Raw genomic sequence first — 19,112 nt, forward strand, 5'->3', positions numbered from 1 at the left:
AATGCATTGCTATGAACTACAGCTAACAAAGAGCATGCTAGCAAGTGCCCTACCAAAAAAGGAAGCTGCTTTTTGTAACTTATACAAAAGTAACGTGTTTGCATATAGGTGTGCAAATGAGTGACTAGCTGACACACGACACACACTCTCACACTTTCTCTCCTGCTCCTCCTCTCCCTCTCTCTCCTTTCCTTTCCTTTCCCCAAAGGGGAAAAACTTAGGTGTGCATTGACAAACTTGAGGCAGAAATGCATCATGAAGATTTACCCTTTTTCACAGACCACCAGGTGATTTGCACATTAGAATCTTCCATGTAGCTTTCAAAATGCATGGACACAACACGCATATGAAACACATATACAGATTTCTCTTCATTATTTGAGGTAAAAGGATGCCAGGGTATTACAGCTAGTGGAGCCATGCACAAGATGACTCTGGTTGCAGCCAGCTCAGGTTCATCAGGGCTTACTAGTTCAAACTCTCTTCACTCAGTACAAGCCATACATACATACACGCAAACCACAAAAGTACAAACCAAGGTGAGAGTCCACAGTCCAGTACCTGAGGAAACTAGTAATTACGTTTTTTCCCTTGTAATGCTAACAGGCTTCTCAGATCTATTTTATTGATTTCAACGAAGGGAAATAAGCTCCTGGTGAGTAAAACAAGACAAATTAAATCCACATACCAAATAAATACAATCGAGATGCACATACCATTTGTCAAGGTTAAGAGATCACCTAGATTAGCTTCATTCACCAGTGCCCAAGCCTGCCAGCATTCTATGCAAAAACCAAAACAAAACAGATACGAAGTGTAATTTAAGTAATGATAATAGGGACAATGATAAGGACAATGATAATAGGGAAAACAAGGTGTAAGTCCTCCAGAGACACTTGTTTCCTCACTATGCCAATCTAGAGCATTGGAAGACCGATACTATTAGAAATCTTTTGCAGCACAGTCCTTAATAGACACGTCTACGAATTACAATAAAATTACAGCTCGTATTAGTAGTTGTGAATCAGCACCAAATATCCTCCAGCTTTTGGAAAGCTGCTGGAATGTTTCCAAACACACACAAGCCAGTAGCCTCCAGTGGCAGTAATATACATAAACACAATTTAGTGTAAGTTTCTCTCTTTACTTTGTCATCAGACTAGTCATCTTCCGGCTAAGAAGGGCTGGATCTTGGCAGACCAAATTAATGCTACTCCTAAATTGGTGGAAATGGCCTTCAGACAGTAAGAACACAAAGAAGAGACCAGTTCTGTCTCAACCTCTTACCCCATGCAATAAATATTACCAGGTGGCAGACAAATGTCAGCAAAATCCATGTTAATATTTTAGTTTGAAATCCTTACAGAACAAAGCATAGAAAAATTCAAATTTAACTATTTCACAGGTTCACTGTGTCATCTGGCGATTCAAGTTCAACTTTTATCTCTGCGCTGCTGTAATATTTTGTCATAAAAATCAAGATGTGGGAGCTCAAGTACACAAAAAAAATCACACTACCAATTTAGAGCAAGCAGTACAATGCAGAGTGTGTGGCTATACCAGTTTAAAAGCATCTTACACTAGTGTACATTTTCTTGCACAAAAAAAGCAATAAGATCAATAGATTACATTTACATGAGCGAATTAAAAAAAAAGTAATTTTTCTGAATTAAATAAAACCAGTAAAAAGAAACCTGTGTACTGCTCCAAGCTTATCAGACTTCTGATTTTGATGTAGATAAAGGAAACTTATTTCCATGAAAATCAGGAACAATCTTAAATGCATTGCTGTCACATTTTTCTGCTAATGTTTCAAGTTATAATGGTGACTCCGACATGAAGTAATACTTATATGATTATAATCCTACCCCAAAACCATTCAGTTCACTGAGACCAGCTTGAAAGGCTACAACTTCTGGCGATAAACAAAACACAAGGCACTGCAGATATTTCATTACTTCTCAAGAATAAACATGTCAGTTCCATGCGCTTAAGAGCCACACATTGTTTGAAAAAGTATACAGGCAAAACACATCTGAAATGATTAGTCTTTTTTTTAAAAAGCAGATATATTTTTAAAAGTGCTTAAAAATGCCAACTACTAAGTAATTTAAATTCAGAGATATCTGAATTGTGGCAGATATCACACAGCCCTACACAAAGCAGGCCACAGCACCCCTGCAGTCCAGCTTAACCGTTACAAGGATTTCAAACCTTGGTTTGTGGCAGTTCCATTCTTGATCTTTTGCTTTAGCAACAGCAGCACATTTTGCACCTGCTCAAATATGACATCCACTCTTCTACCTCCCAATTGTGTCCAAAATGTCTTCAAATCACCTGAAATGCAAATTTCTGTTTACAAGTCTGTACAGCTGCCAAGAAGTCTAAAACCACAAGTAGCTCCTAATGGACTTTTCAAAGGCTCCCACTCATTTCATTGGGAGGCACTTCTGAAAAACCAGCCAGGACAGCTGTCTTCTTTTGTAGGCTTAAACTTTCAGAAGTCTATTCCTAAACCTAATCATGAAAGTGAAACAGAAGTCAAGTGACGAACTGGAGTGGCTTCTGATGGTCCACGATGTTCTTTCAAGTAACTTTTCAAGCATGTCTACAAAGGGTGCTGTGGAAGCCTTTCTCCAAACACCAGCAAATTAGTCCCACTATAAATTAATCACCGCTGAAACTCACAGAAGTGACACAGGAGAATATTTTCAACTGAATGAACTGAACATATTAAACAAAAGACATTTGGAATTTTTTTTATAGCTGTAACCTCCCTTAGCTACATAAGCTGACTATCCTGTCCCATCAATATTTTTGGTATGTTTTCTAGGGAAAAAATGTTCAAAATATTTTCAGATAAAAGCAGTTTGATAAACTTTGTTCACCAAGTGCTATCAGTTGCAATAATTATTACACCTCTTATATCATGCCTCCTTCCTCCACTAGAAATACTTATAAAGAACATTTTGTTTAAGGAAATATTTTTTAAGCTACTGGTTCAGAACTTCTTCTCTTCCAAGTGTATGTACCTTTGAGGTACTAAACCCATTCATGAAAGCTCTTGTTAAAACATTAGCAGTGCATCTTTGGCAAGGACTCTGAAAAGGGAATACAGTTCAGTGTGTCAACAGACAATGCCAGAAAAGAGAACAGGCTCTCTCTCATGATTAACATTTCTCTTCTTCAATGATCAAGCACAAAAGAATAAGTAAATCTGTTTTCCTACTCCATTTCTAGAGGTAGAGTCCACTGTCACCATACTAGGTTTACATTCCACTTCCAGACAGCAAATCTCGGCTGGCAGATGTGCTAGGGTGACACCTCCCCAGCAGTCATGAAATACTGCATTCTTGTAAGGCTAGTAAAAAAGTATTTCCTTAATTTTTGACTTAGCAGAGAATGACTTCTGTTGCCCAAGACACCAGAAGCTAAGTAATGCTATGGCAGTACAGAGTCCATGGTTACTCTCAAAAGCATCATGACAGCAGTGAAGAAAGTAACAATCTTTTGTCACCACAACCCCAGTTGCTTATGTCACCAGCAGCTACAAGCATAATATTTAATATCAACAGGCAATGTTGAAAGTACTTTATCTTGTAAAACAACTGATTTGGCACTAACTCTCAACATCATTTCATGAGCTTTTATATTCACAGAAATTTAAAAAAAAGTGCAGAAAGGTCAAAGTCCCATTACAAAAAATGCCCACAACACTTTTGGAAACCTACACTACTCCAAGAGACAACATCCGCCCTGTGCCATTCACGTCCTTTTGCTGTGCATGACAGTATCACAAATTTAAAATAACAAGAAATAAGTATATTTAATATCTGTGTTTAAAAATATACATTCAGAAATTCTAGTAAGAAGTTCCACCACTGATTAAAACCGCTGTCCTTATTTCTTATCTGTTTTCAGATATTTCAATACATTTACTAAGTCTGGATAGCACTGGTGGACACATTACTTCAGAGGATGGGTGACAGAACACAGTTGTCATTTCTGGGTCATCAGTTATAATCCTGCGTAGGCCAAAAAGAAATAAAACATATACTGCTACGTGTAGCGCTCAAACCACTCACTCACCATGCAAATGCTCCCCCAATTCTCATGCTGGAGTGCCTCGAAACTCTAGCAGCAAAAACTTGGTTTTGCATGGAGAAGCAAAGATTGCATATGAAGTTCATAGTATAATTTTCATTTCAAAAAAGACAGATGTCCACATCACTAATCTCTCCAGTGTTAATGCTGCTATTGTCAACCCCAGCCAGGAGGACAGGGAATGAACAGACACAGGATGCATCTACCTCGTCACCATTCAAAATGATCTCACCAGCGGATGACTCAGGGTGTGGACTGGCATCTGGTGGCAATAGTTCCAAACCTGGCTGAGGCCATTAGCTCTGGAGGTATTTTCTTTTCCCTCTACAGGATCCTTGTGGCCATATATCTCTTTTTTCAGCATTGTGCAGGGGAACGATGCTAGAGCAAGAAACAAGCAGCCAAGGCCAGGGCTACTTATGCCAGCTACCAGAAAAATTACTTGGGTGCGTGTTTCCTATAAAGGACCTGTAGTGGGGCTGACTAACATCTTACACATACACCATAAAAGGCAAAACTATTGTCTTCCGGTTATCATTTTACACCAGAAGTGGTGCCAAATATATACTGCCTTCCCCTTTCCCTCCATGAATCCAAATTATACTACCTTCAATCCTCTCCTGCCTGGGACTGGTAAGGTTCTCCACTTCAAAGCAGTCGCACAGCACTGCAAGAGGTGCAGAATGGACAAGTAAGTAAGAGATCAGGTGAGAAATTAAAATGGTTGTAACTACTTAGTTTTTCAAAATCTATACAAGTAAATACTACAGTGGGTAACAGTGGGAGCACTGTGTGAGAAAGTGTTGTGGCGAAATAGTCATCCCACTTTCAAATAGTCATCCCACATCTTGTCAAGACCTAGCTGAAGAACACTCAAATGAAACAAGCTGTGTGAGGAAGGTTTTTTTACATAGGTCATTTCTTATTATCCCTCAAGCATGAATCTCTCATGAGATGACCCACACTTTCCAGCATATTCAGCTGAGCCTACATAATCCCCGCTTCCTATTAGCTCACATTTCTTTGTTTTTTCTTTAAATTAATGCTGTCAGTACAGCAGTACTGCACCTAAACTAATTTATTTAGGAAAAAATGAAGGCTTTTTTAGGTAAAAAAATTACTGAATCTGTTTCTCAACAGATGCAAGATATATCCACTGTAATAACACTAAGGAGAAGTAAGGCAGCATTCTTTGACCACACTGAAGATACCAAATTTGACTATCACCACTAACGACACAGAAAACAGGAAACGTACCTTACTTATAAGTCAGCTACTTAATCTTTTCTATATTATAACTGAAAAAACATTTCCATCCATTCTGGCACAGAAATTTCATTTAGTTGACTGGGAAAAGAGGTTAAGTGAAGACTGCTGATTCCTAGAAAAGTTTCTCACAAGATCTGCCTAACGACTGCTCGAAACACTTCTTTTTAAGGCTTACTTCTTTTCTCTTCCATCTTCTGGGGCGGCTGCATGGAGGGCTGTTACACTCGTTGGGGCATTGCCAGCGCCGAGGCCAGCTCAGGTAGGAGAGCGGTGCGTTGATCTTGCCGTCCTCCGACACCGCTGCAGGGTCAGCGTGAGGGGCCTGCGGACAGGAGCCGGGCTGCCTGCCAGGCTGGGAGCGCTGCACCAGCGCTTGCCAACGGCTGACATGGGGTGAACCTGTGGTGGGGGCAAACCCGTGGCGGGGAAGAACCTCTCGTGGGGGCGAGACTCTGGTCAGGGGCCACCCTGGGCCGGCCCTGGGACACTCACGCACCACTCGGGGCCTCGGCCCAGCACCTTCCACCCTCCTCTGGCACGCGTCTCTCAGCTCATCTGGGGATTAAGGAGAGAAAAGGATTAAAGTCGTGCGGCACCGACAGAAGGACACGCTGAGGCGCGGAGGTTACCAGGACCCCCCCCCCCCTTCAGGCACGCGTTCCCCGAGGTGTGGGGAGCAATGGGGGAGGCCGGGCCGATCCCCCCCGCCCGGAGTGACAGGTCCCACACGGCTCCGCCCGGAGCACCCGGCGTTATTTACCGCCGCCGCGGAGCTCGCAGGGGCAGGCCCCCCGGGGCTTTGCTGAGGGACGGCGCGGCCCCAGCGGAGCCACGGGCCGGGCCCCGACCGGCCAGCCAGCCAGCCAGCCAGCCACCCTCCTCCTCGTTCGCCGCCGCCGCCGCCCCCAAGCCCGCCCCCGCTTAACGGTACCTGCGGGCGGCGTTCGGCGGCGCACGGCCGGGCCGAGCCGCGCTCCCCGCCGCACCCGGGCACGCTCCGCCGCCGGGAGCGCGCACTGCACCAGCGCTGCCGCCCGCCAGGGGGCGCCGCCCCGCCAAGGGACGCCCGACCGCCGCCCCCCCACCAGCCAGGCCATCACCCCGCCCCCACGGCGGGCACTGCGTGTGCGCACTAACGCCACGCCGCCCCCCCCTCCGCCGGGCTGGGGCGAGGACGCATGCGCCGAGCCTGTAGCACCTCCCCGTCCCCTGCGGCGCAGGGTGGAGTAGGCAAGTCCTTGATGATTGGGCGCCGAACGTTCCGAGTTATGGCTTTGCGCCAGAGCCTTCTCGCTACTACGCATGCGTAAGGGCGGGGCCGGGCTGCACGAGCGAATGGCTGTGCGCAGGAGGTGGGCCGCTCACGTAAGGACGCGCGCCTTTCTTTGTTGCTATTGGCTGCGGCGGGGGCGCCGGTGCGCGCGGCGCTGGCCAATGGGGCGGCGCTGGGGGGGGGGGGGCGTGTGGCCGCGGAGAGGCAGCGGAGGCGGGGGGCGGGGGCAGAGCCGAGAGACAGGAGGTGCGTCCGCCATCTTGGGGGTGGGGCGAGCGGGGGGGCGGGGCGTCCCTGGGGTGGGGGCGGGGCGGTGCCGTGCCGTAACCCCTTGGTGGCGGTGGCGAGGCGGGCTGGGTGGTGTGGAAGTGCCGCCATCTTGGCATAGCATTGCTGGGCTGGGGAGGGCGAGGAGGAAAGGGTCGGGTCAGGCCGGGCAGCTCGTCTGCTTGAGTGAGCGTTAGGCTGCAGGGATGGCCCCGGCTGCTGTTTTGGGCCTGGTGGGGCCTGCCAGGCCTGAGGTGCTGGGGGATGTGGTGCCTCTCTCAACGTGTGGTGTGGGCTCGGTGTGGGGTGAGGCAGCCTGCTGTGCACCCCCACTCCCGCCTGTGGGGCTTCCCACAGCTGGTGTGGAGTCCAGGCAGGTGCTAGGCCCCTGTGGGAACTTGTCTTGGCCAAAGGGGTCCTGGTGGCTGGCCGAGCTCAATGGGGCTGCAGGCTCATGGGTGGGGGGTAGGGGAGAACAAAAGCAAGTTACTGAGGGGTGTTTGGGCCTTTGATTCCAGTCCATCAAATTAAAATATTTGGTAAGTGAATTAGTTGCTTAACTTCACTGCTGGCCCCTGCCATTTGCCTTTGCTGGTGGCAGCTGTACCCTATGAAGTGCTAAATTAGTGCCTTTTTGATTCAAAGTGTGAAAATAAAAGAAGTTTACATTGCCCTTAAAATTTTGAGCAGCGTTACTTTACAAGTGTTTGCATTGTGGCTACGTAAAGGGATTTTTCAGAGAGGCAAAAAACCACTCTTAAAACGTGGGGAGGTTTGTCATCAATTTTTTGTCACTTCTTTTTTTACCACCACTTTAAACTGTAGAGATAAACATAATATGCTCAAATAATTGTCAAAGCATTTCCAGTCTTGTGGATATTACTAAAAGTATTTCTTTCGTTGGGGGGAGGTTAGAAATTTGTCTGTGGAGGAATGCTGTGTTTACATGACTTGGAGCTCTGGTCAGACCCAGGATCCTCCAGAAGATTTTGATGTCCAGCATCTGCTTTGTACTTTGATAAAACCTTTTAGATGTTTACATAGGCATGCCTACATCTGTGCCTGTGTTTGAAGTTCACTGATTAGCCCATGTGTTCTGCCTAACTCTACAGAGAGAAATGAGACAACTAACAGTAACGTTGGGAACAGGGTGGCTCAGCATTACTAATGTGCTGACAAATCTCCCAATAAAAATAGTAGTTTATGTTTTAAAAATATTTCTTTCCTGTAATTGTTTATTTTAAAATTAAGTACAAGCATTTTTTGCTCTTGGAATATACTGCATTATGGGTTGATGATTGCAGATTAAGTAATTTCATTTTACTGAATTATTAATATAGGTGCACGTGCAAGTGAATACTGAGTGTCATGAAACACTTGTGGCATTACAAATTGTATATGAGGAATATACCAAGTACAGAGAAGATGGAGCCCAGCATCATAATGATTGTATTAGAGGTTATTTTAGAAGATTATTTCCTCATGAAGTTTTCCTTCCTTAAATGCCTCCTAAATGGCCTCCTGTATTTGCCTGCATGCTTTGAAACTATGTGGTAAGCATTGATCAGTGATATGGAGATGATATAGCAATCTCATAAATAGTGAGTGTTGTTAAATAATTATATTTATGGTTGGATGACAGGATTGTGTACGTCTGCTTGCCTGATATGGTTAGGGTGATGGTTTGATTGGGTTTTTGTGATGATAAAGTTGCCATATGCTTCACGGTCACGAGCAGCAAATGAGCTCGAGCCTTTTTCCAGCAATAATGCCTTGAAATGTAAGGATTGGGAATCTGACCGCAATGACAGTTTTACTTGGAAGCATTCAATGGCGTTATCCTGCAGCACTGAGGAAAGCAGCCCCTCTGCTCCGAGCAAGCTGCTGGAGCTTACTCCATCTGCCATAGCGGGGTCTTTCGTCTGGTGCTTGTCAGTGAACGTGCACCACTGCGGTCTGTGGTGGTCACTCACGGTGAGGCCTAGCTCCAAGAGAAGAAGAGCAGGGAAGTGCCAAGGCTGTCCTTGGAGGCTAATGCAAGGGATCTACTAAAATGAAATTTAGGACCGATTGAAATCGGACTTTTGCATTCACACATATATAAATGTGCTTTATGTCGGTGTGATTGGAAAGGCAGTTTTCTGTATTTTAGCAAGTGAATGTGGAGGACATAGTGAAGAGGTAACACTGGTGTAATCTGTGTTATTCCCTGTAAAGTGTTGGTAGCACTCAAAAGCTTTTATTAGCAACTGGGAGGATGGAAGTAGCTGGAGCGCGTGACTGCATGCCTCAGACAAAAGAGAAATTAGTAATATATTTTGCTTGTTATTTGAAGCAAGAGGAATGGGAAACACATCTTTCTTAAAACAAAATTAATGACTATAAGGGGGCAGTTTTGAAACATACCTGAGTTTCCTTGGTTTTGCTTTTATCTAGAACTGTAAGATAGGCTTTCTGCAACATAGCAGCAAATTCTGCCAGTGAGCCAGTAAGCTCAGTTCTTCCCAAACTTGTTAGGTGGCAGAAGCTCACAAGCGATGCTGATCTGACATCCCAGTAACCTGCCCACAGCACTCCTCTAGCAGCAGTATAAGCTTCTTGGGGCTCTGCAGTCTAGACCTGGACTGACGAATCGCACCTAGAGGTGAGGACAGCCTGTTCCACATGCTCACACATTTGCTAGCACCTTTGTTAGGGTGACAATGAAAGGGCTGACTGTCCTGGTGAATGGTGCTGTTGATTGAGTTGCTGAATTAGCTTTTGTGTTATGTAGTTCTGGTCGTATTCAGAGACTTCAGATGAACAATTGCATAGACAGGCAGACTGCAAATGACTCCTTCGAGTGGGAGGAGATGAAGCTGGTCCAAAAGGAACTATCTCATCCAGTTCTCTTCTCCAGGGATGTTTTTATCATCTTGAATGCGGTGGGGATTTGGGTGTTTCCTCATATGGCCAGATAGGCTTGGGTGAGGTACAGAGACACCAGTCAGACTCCAGAAAATAGCGAAGCAGTCAAAGCCATAGACTTTGGAAAGCCATGGGCATTCGGAAAATGTTTCATAATTCTCATGTAGCTTTTTGTCTTTTTCTGATGGGATTGGGTCTTTGTTTTATTGACTCTTTTCTTCTTAAAAGTATCTTCATATCAATTGAGTACTTTTACCAGGTCCTTCTCTGTCACATCCTCCCTGTTATCCTTCTTGGTGATTTAACTTGCTCCCTTATAGATAAGTGTCCACACCTAATTCTTTCAAAATGCTACTTTAACATAATGTTTTCTTTTATTACATTGATTAGTTTAAGTATGGTTTATATGTAGTCTCTTGTTTTTCACACATCTAATCTATCTTGAGTAAGATAACAGATCAGAGAATAGGCAATTTTTTACAGATCATAGATCATTGCTTCCTTACAAACTGTGTTCAGTGGGGCATCCTTTGGTTTATCTTAGAAGTTTTGCTGTAACATCATCATTTATGAAGACACAGACTAATATTCCCTGTAGGTATGTTGCTTACTAATTGGACTTATCACAGGCTATTTACAGGCCCTCAGTATGTTTTGTTACTATGTTTTGTAATTCTGTTGCTATTGTAGATATGTTAGGTTTTAATTAGGTTATTTGGATATTAATTTTTCCGGCTATTAAATCAAAGGGGAGATTGGGGATCTCCAAGAAGCCTGTAAAATGATTTTGTTCTACCTGTGATGTAAGCATGTTTGCATTCCTGGCAACTAAAAGTCAAACAAATTGTCTTCTTGAGAAGTGGAGCTTCTAAAATCATAGACTGTTATGGTCCTAAGGGAATCTTAAAACACAGGCAGAGACTGGCTATGAAAAGAAAAGGAAAAAATTGTGTCACTGTTTAAACAATAGACTTCTTTCATGTGGAGGACCTAGATGTCTGTTAATTACCAACTGGCTTGAGGGTTTTGGAGTCAGGCCCAATATGCTGAAACTCTTAACCATCCACTAGCTGGCATATCCTTCAAGGTCTGCATTTGGAGACTGGTAATGTAATGGATTTCATCTTTATAGACTGTTTATCTAGTAGAAACGTTTTCAGTTTTAGCTATATTTCTGTCTTACAGTCTCAGTATTCATTGCCAACGTAGATTCCAGACAGTTGCATGAATACAGAAAGCAAGGACTGGTTTAAATGTTAGATAATGTCGGACCAAGTTGAGCAGCATGCGTTGTCTTTGCTGTGCCGCAGCCTCACCACAATACACTGATCAAGACCTAAAACTGTGTCCTCTAATTTTGGTTGACTCGGATAAATTAACAAGATCTGAAAGCCTGTGATTACAGTTGCACTTAAAAGGGCCTGAGATCTCTGGAAACCATGCAGTAGATGCATATGATGAAAGGAACCCGAAATACATGCATGCCTAAAAACCTTTTTATCTTCATTCCTCCATGTGAACGTAACTATATATTTATCTGAAATAAATTTTCACTGGTATTTTCTGAAGTAAAGCTAGTGGTTGTAAAGTATTCTGACCCTTTTGATGGGCTCTGTTTGTTGGTTTGCATGCAGTTTAAAAGTATGTGCACAATATTGTCATTAAATAAAGATGTAGCAAACAAAAATTTCTAAGCAGTCTTCAAGATTTAGTGAATTTGTGGTGTTCCCACTCTTAAGAGATGTTCTGTGGGGTGCTCCACAACTTCTTTTTGATTTGCCTTTTATTTTTTAAATCAAAGTGTAGAGGAAGCTGTCCTTGTGATGCCAGCTGATGTAAGGTTGACCAGTTAGTGCTGGTCTTGATAGCAGCTGTACAAAGGCAAGGGAGCGAGTGTCTGGCATAGAATTGGACCTGACCTAATAAAAGTTATCAAAAGGAGGCATATGGCAAAAACTTGAAGTCATTATTGTGTGTAGACGGAATACCCGCTTTCAAGTAAAACTGAAACCTGTAAGGTTTCAAATATACTAAAAGGAATTTGACTACAACCATAGAAAACAAGGTGAATACATGTCATGGTGTAGAGGCTCAACAACAGGGCTCTTAAAAAGAATATTCTGGACTAAATAGTCCTTAGTTGCAGCCTCCTGTGGGAAAACTAATTTAGCTGAAGAAAACTTTTTTTTTTTTAGTTGATAGTTTTTCCTGATCCAGTTCACTGTGCTGCATCAGCAGTTGGTTTGGCCTAACTTTATAGAGGTGTGGAAACTGGCAGTAAGGTGTGGAGAATAGGAGGAGCAAGGATGGGAAGCAGTATTGTCCTATTAGTATTTATTGCATTTGGTTTTGTTAATAAGCATTATGAAGGGTCAGGGAAGCCACAGTCCCCTGAACATTTTAAATTGGCACTGGTGAAGAAAGAAGCAGTTCTGTTCTCCCTGTGCTTCTCAGCCCTCCCCTGTTCATTTGTGTCATTGCTCAGGGAACTGGTTGGGGTTTAAAAAAAAAAGTTACTTATTTGGCTCAGCTAATTTTATCTGAATAACTTTCCCCATCTAATTTGCTGTGCAGCCACTTGGTATTTCTGCTTCTGTCAGGGAATTGGGGGTGGCCTAGGGGCAAAATGAGCATCTGGAGATAGATGGATTGCTTTCTAATTTTATTGTCAGTGTCATTTATCCCAGTTTAAAGTGTTTGTGCAACTGCTGCTTTAGTATGAGCAAAGTGCCGGTATGGGCAGAACACTTACTGTATCCGGGTTATTGTGGATGGTCTTCATCACACAGCAGAGCTGTCCTAAGCCTAGACCTCTCTGTGTTCTCAGTTGTGCTAGACTAAAAATCCCTCCTGCTTTTTACAGACAGTGGAGATGAATGGATTTATTTTGGGGGTGACTGAATTTAACTTGATTTTTTTTTTTCTGTAAAATTCTTGAATGACTGGAACCAAAGAAGCTATGTTGAAAATATGTGAGACGTTCTTTCAGCAGCACTGAATAAGGAAACTGTGGGCCCAAACCTTTGCGACAACCAATTTAGATTGCATGCAGACTGACATTTAAAAAAAAAAAAAAGCTTTAGTAAGATTGAGTGCTGCTAGACAAATAGTTTTCATGAGTATCTGCCAAAAAAAAAAAAAAAAGTCCACCAAATACTGCTAGTTAGCTTAGTTCAGTGTGCAGATATGGTTTCTGTCAAGTTTGTGATGAACCAGTTACGTGAGTTGTGGTTTGGTGGCGTATGTTTTAAGTGAAGGATTATTTTTAAGATTGATTGATTTTGTTAATGAATTCATAGCAAGGTGCTACAACCCTTGCATTAGCAGATCTAGATATGTGGCTGCAGCCTGGGTATAGGAATGAGGAAGAAGGGACAGGATCTTTTTTTTTTTTTTTAACTGTTTTTCCACCACGTATTGTAGAAATATTTTAAAATTGCATCCGCCCCTCCTCCAGAAAAATGTTCATGGATGGATTTTTTTCTTTTCTTTTGTTCTTTTAGTACTGTAGCCTGGATTGTCCATTTTAGAAATGACTGATAAAGGTAGTTCCAAAATTTTACACAAGTTACATTCAGTAAGTCCCTCCACAGTTCCTCTCACTTCTCCAAAAGCTGCATTTTTAGGGGAGGTAAGAGGGTTTAGTTTTTTCCAGCTGTTAAATTTTCAGGGTGCGCGGCAGGCTGATCTGTCTCCCTCTGCAGTCGTGCCATTCCTAGAACTGATGCAAGGGAGGTGATGGCAGTAAGGACTAGACTTCCCATTTTGGCAGCAAGGTAATCTTAAAGCAACTTAATCAATTGTGAAACAACATCTTTAAATTATTTTACAGCATGAGTTTAAAAAAACCTTCTGATATCTCAGTAATGTTAGTGCCTTGTGTTTCCTGTTGCAAAATACGATAATCAAGGTGGAAGAAAGTACTGCTGCATAACTGGACTTTGAAATGTGGGGACAGTTGAGTGACAACTATTGGATTGCGTGATCTTTGTTAAAGACCTCATGTCAATCTAGCACAAAGGCACTTCTACAAATTTATACGTACAAATTTATTGCAGCAAAGAATATGGTTCACTTGCTCTTAAGTGTGGGAAGGAAGTTGTGTGGGGCTTTTTAAGTAAGGGCACTGGAGATTACTGAATACAGAGAGATTAAAATTATGTGGAAAGAGAGTTCACTTCCAGCAGCTGTAGTGTTCGGAGCAACACATAACATTCAGCTCTTTGTTATGCCTTTTTTCATATGTCAGCAGGGAGGCACGGCTGTATCAGCTTTCCCTCCTCAAGTGTACCTTTTAATTGTGTACTCTCACTTTCTGCAGTTCATTGGCAGTCAGGTAGCTGTCTTTCACTTCTGCAAATAGGCAAAAGACTACCGATTTGTGGTGGTCATTCACTACCTGTTGCTTTTGGATACAGGGGAAGCTGTCTGCAATATATGATTTATTTGTTGTTAGAAAGAAGGCACCAAATTTAACTTTATAGGGTGAGGGCAGGATTGCAGGGTGGTTGTAGTCCTCTGTAAAGGCAAATACTGTGTGTATCACATAATCCCTGGGAAAAGTCTGTGGATTGGGGGGGTGGGGGTTGATAATTTTTGTTTGGTTTGTTTTTTGGGTTTTTTTTTCGACAAATTGGTTTAAGCAAATGAGCTAAGTAAGGCTGAACCTTCTAAACATAAGCTTATTACATAGAAATTGTGTTGACCTTTGGTCCTGCTCCTCCTCATCTGCAGACTATTAATAGGTCTTGTCTTTTACATTACAATCTGTGTTTAGGTCTGTAACTGCCTGCGACATCCGAACTGCTCTATTGCAAGCATCGCACGCAGCCTTGGGCAAAATACAAAAGTAGCAAGACAAAGTGCTTTTGGTCAAAGGCAGTTTGAATGAAGACAGGTTTGAATGAACTCTGAGGTCAAATTGGCTTGGTAGTCTTTAGGTTGTGCGTTGTTTGGAAAAGGTTTTTCCCTTCAAAAACCAACATTAATGTAAGGAGATAACATGCCCCTACAATTCATCTGTGTTCCACTGTTTTGTCAGGGAAAGGAAGATGTTGCCAGAGGATTTCCCGAGATATCCTCATGCTATTCTAGTCTCTTGGGCAGTGGTTAAATGCTAAGAAAACATACACAGACATGTTACCCATTGTTCTTCCTCTCTCACTGAACTCTCTCCACCCTGTAAACTGAGTATCTCTTCGTCATGGTTCCTAAGGTCTCATTGCAGTTCATAAGGTCATGGGAGAAGATGGCTGCAAAACTACATGACATTCCCGTCTTTGAGGATAAAAAACATGAGGGACTAAGCAAATCATCTGTTTTGTGTGATGTGATGTGCTGTTACATTGCTAATATACTTCTAACATCACTTACAAGGGTGTCTCTCAAAGTTGAGGGGGAAAAAATGCGAGAACACTTGGCTATCTAGAATGTGCAGAGCCGAATACAAAAAGATAGTTTAAGCAAAGGAAGAGTCCCATCTTGATTTAGAAGTGGTTCAAGGGCAGCAGCCAATACATAGGAATAAGTAATTTTTTACAAAGGTGATTAAAGAAAACTCTCTAGATTTTCTTTAGGATCTAGGGCTAATAAGGAGAAGTTCTAAAAATACCAGGAACAAAAAGAACAGTGACATATGTCTGATGACTGCGCTAAAGTTGTCAACAAAGATGCTGAAAAGACAGAACTGTTATGTACATCTGTAGTGAGAACGAAGCTGAATATTACAAATAATCATATAACTATGAACAAATCCATCATATTACAGCAGTAAATAAAGACTGAAAGAATACTTTTGAAAATCTGTGTTACAAATTTATGGAGAATGAAGAATTTTTTTTGTTTAAACGGCTGATGTGAAACTGTCCAAAATTTTAAGGATTGTCATGTAGCAAATGCTATTCAAGATGATTAATAGAAAACAGGTATTATAAAATGTCTAGTGTATCAGTTAGATTAAGGGTTTTTTGATCTAGTCTGTCTAAGAAGCTGACTCCTGAAAATGTTACACTCAAGAATCCTTGAATTAAGATATAATTTTGTGATGTTCAGTCATTGTATGTTTGTTTGCAAAAAAATCCCAACCCCAAATGAACACACAGTTGGAAGAAAATGCAAAATCCTTCCTGACAGTTTTATCTAGGCCATGTAGAGTAGAAAAATGACAACTGATGGCATAGCCTCATGTATTTGATTGAATTAAAGAGCACATTAGCTGACTCTTTCAAAAGAGGGACTCAAAGCTTTGGGAAGTTAATCACCATGAAAAAAGGCTGCATGTACCTGAAGGATGAGGAACAGTATCCGAAAAAACAGTACTGCAAGGTATCGAGGCTCACAGGCAACAGGTGGTGGACAAGACACTCCCTGTAGATAAGTGGCAGCTGAGAGCTGATAGTAGTTGAATACACTGAACGCAGAATGGGAGATTTCCTTTCCAATATTATTGACCTTACTTCTGGAATATGATCAGGTTTGATGGATTCACTTCAAGACGTATTTTTAAATTGAAGTCAGTACTGGTTGTAGGTGTTGGAAAAATGTATCTATACACTTAATGTAGATAGCGATGAAGAAGTAAATTCTGAGTTTGTTGAAGTGATTTGATCGTGTACCTATGCATGAACAAAATGGAGAGCCTTCAAAGAGCATATATTTGCAAATACAGGAGTCACAGTGGCAGGAAGCAGAAAGTAAAAAAGAATATGAACTTGCATAAAAGGAAAAAATATTTAAAGTGCTAACTAGTTAACTGTTGCACTAGCTTACTGATGGATGTCATTGATTCTCCAACTCTTGAAATTAATGTCAAGATCTTTTAAAAAGCTGCTCTTGTTCAAGAAGCTGTTGAGCTATGTCAGACAGTAATTCATGGTTTGTGAGAACCAGAGTAGATCTTTGCAATTTTTAAATTCCTTTGTTGGTAGTAACAACATTCATTTCTTGTTTTGAGAAGAGGAAAAAATCTGTTTCAAACTTTTTTTTCCAAATAAGGTCTTATTTCATAAGTCTATAGGAAGCATATAGAACTTGTCTTCTATTTTGAAAGAAAAGCCAGTTCTGTGTAAATTGTCACAGATTCTTATTACTTGTGATTTTTAAACTTCCTAACCATGTCATCTATATTTTTTTAAATGGAAAAACATAAAAATAGGTAGTGTGGTTGTTGGGTTAAACGACGAGGTATTAAATAGCTTAGGTTTACGTCTTTAGTTACTTGGCTGATAGGCAGCTGTTTGGATACAGGTCTTTGTGTGCTGAAATCTTTCAATGGAAGTCCTTACGCTTGTGAAAGTAATTTCATCCCATGATGACAGCTAGTAGAGACTGCCTTGCTGTGGTCATGGAAAGTTGAACTGGTATGACTCTCGCTAGGTGACCTTCTCACAGGATTCTGCCTGCTCTCAGAAAACAAGCGATTTCTTTTCCCTGGTACTTGCGTGGAAACTCCAAACTAGGCAATAATGCCAGACATAATTTTATGTCCTTATGAGTACTGCTGTTTTGAAAGACATGGTTTCAGGACTTTTCTCTCTCAATTCTACTATCAGGCCTACAGCTCTGACTCCTTGGGTTTGGGAATCTCTGCTTGATTTGGTAGATATGAAATTTTGTCTCCTTGTGATGTTAGGCTTGGACATGACATTGAGGAATGGCATATGAGAGAACTGAGGTGCTGAATGCATATATGATATTAGAAAATGTGTTCTGTAGGTGTTCAGACTCAGCTTCTGACTGTGATGTAACTATTACTTTTTTGCAAAGATACTAGATAACTTCTCATGTCTGGGCTGATACAGCTTGAGACTCCTTTTTCATTTGTGAGGGGGTACACCTCACTTTCAGTGCTAATTGTGACCTCTTTTTTTTTTTATTGAACAGTAGCAGTCTTTTACCCTTCAGAAGTGTAGATTTTGATGGCAGATAAAGTTATTTTGTGAATGCACACTGCAAAAACACACACACAGGAGAAAATTTATCAGTTGCTTCCATAGGAAGAGAGCAGATATGTAAACTACCATTAGCATGAGAAAACTGTCATTTCTTGAACTATGTCCAGATGGCATGGCAATGTTTGTGAGTATAGATCTGTATGCTGTGTAATAAAGGAGCTGTCAGATTTCATTGAGAGATGTGTAGAGGAGTGATGTTTGCCAAGAAGATTTCCATCAGTATATTTGACCTGATACAACCTATATATCTAAAGCTTGCCATCTATGTCATGTGGTGAGTTATTTTCTTCCAGGTATCCAGAGCCTGTCAGGGATCTTCACTGTTGAGGCTACGCAGGAGCAGAGCTGAAGCAAAGCACAGCCAGGTGCCTCAGCTGTTGGGACACAGTAGATAAGGGATGCGATTAACATTTTATAAGTAACTCTTTAGAGCAGGCATACAACTTTAATCTGTTGGGGTTTAGTAACCTCCTGTTTAGACGTAATTCCTGTTTGGGAGTGGGAATGTGCAAGGAAGGAGATTCGTTTTAGCTCACTTTTTCTAAGGATGGAGCTGATGGATGCCTATAAATGAGTAAAAGTTTAAATACGCTGGCCTGTACATAAAGTATTTCATACATAAACGTTTCTGGTAGAAAGGCCAGTGTTGGTGCGTGATTGCTGGAGTGATGTACATGTGAATAATATGTTCAGTAAAAACTCCTGAGCAGTTTATAAGAGTTAGTGGAGATCTTTTAAAAAAAAAAAAAAAAATCATCTTAGCAACTGTTTGTATTTGCATTAAATAAAACAGGAAGGAAAAGGCAGTATGTGCTTAAAAGCACTAGAGGGAGCCAGGAGGAAGAAGAGGGGAAAACCATTGAAGACATGTTTGCATTTTTAGGAATAGCTTGTACAAAGCATCCATTTAAATCCTCCCGCTTACTTCAGCTAAAATGCAGCTACGGGTCGGCCGCTGCCTCTGGCTGCTCTATGTTCCCCCATGCTTCACTAAAGAAATTTCCGTTTTCTAGTCCTGAGATAGGCCAGAAGCTTTGCTGCTTTTTGAATGGCCATAGGGAAAACCACCTGCCCCTCCGTAGACTCTACCCCTTTTTTTGCCTTGTTTTGTATTTGGATGAGCAGCCAAATGTTAATTTGCCTTTCGGTGCTGGTGGCTGTTTTGGGGGCGATTGGTGTATAGGCTCAGTTCTGAGCTTGTCTCCCTCTGAGACTATATGGGGAGAAAGAGAGAAAGTGGGGGTGTTGGTGTATATCTGTATTGGGGATTGATTAGATGAAGAAGAGTTTTAATGGCATTAATTTGGAGTGGCCACATTGCTCTTGTGGGGGATCTCGGG

At 42.0% G+C, this 19,112-nt stretch overlaps 1 protein-coding gene across 1 annotated transcript in view; it reads right to left on the reverse strand.

Annotated features, from left to right (window-relative positions):
• The window catches only part of SETDB2 (SET domain bifurcated histone lysine methyltransferase 2), a 48,918-nt gene extending 42,728 nt beyond the window's left edge, over positions 1 to 6,190 (reverse strand). The window contains exons 1-5 of the mRNA XM_050915157.1: positions 6,134 to 6,190; positions 5,549 to 5,928; positions 4,712 to 4,771; positions 2,215 to 2,337; positions 717 to 782 (exon numbers count right to left, since the gene is read on the reverse strand). Coding sequence (XP_050771114.1) covers positions 717 to 782; positions 2,215 to 2,337; positions 4,712 to 4,771; positions 5,549 to 5,582 — 283 coding nt within the window. The 5' untranslated portion in view covers positions 5,583 to 5,928; positions 6,134 to 6,190. The remainder of the gene's footprint in view (positions 1 to 716; positions 783 to 2,214; positions 2,338 to 4,711; positions 4,772 to 5,548; positions 5,929 to 6,133) is intronic.
• Positions 6,191 to 19,112: the final 12,922 nt, after the last annotated feature.

Source organism: Gymnogyps californianus, chromosome 1 (assembly GCF_018139145.2).
Source record: "Gymnogyps californianus isolate 813 chromosome 1, ASM1813914v2, whole genome shotgun sequence".
Classification (NCBI taxonomy): Eukaryota; Metazoa; Chordata; class Aves; order Accipitriformes; family Cathartidae; genus Gymnogyps; species Gymnogyps californianus.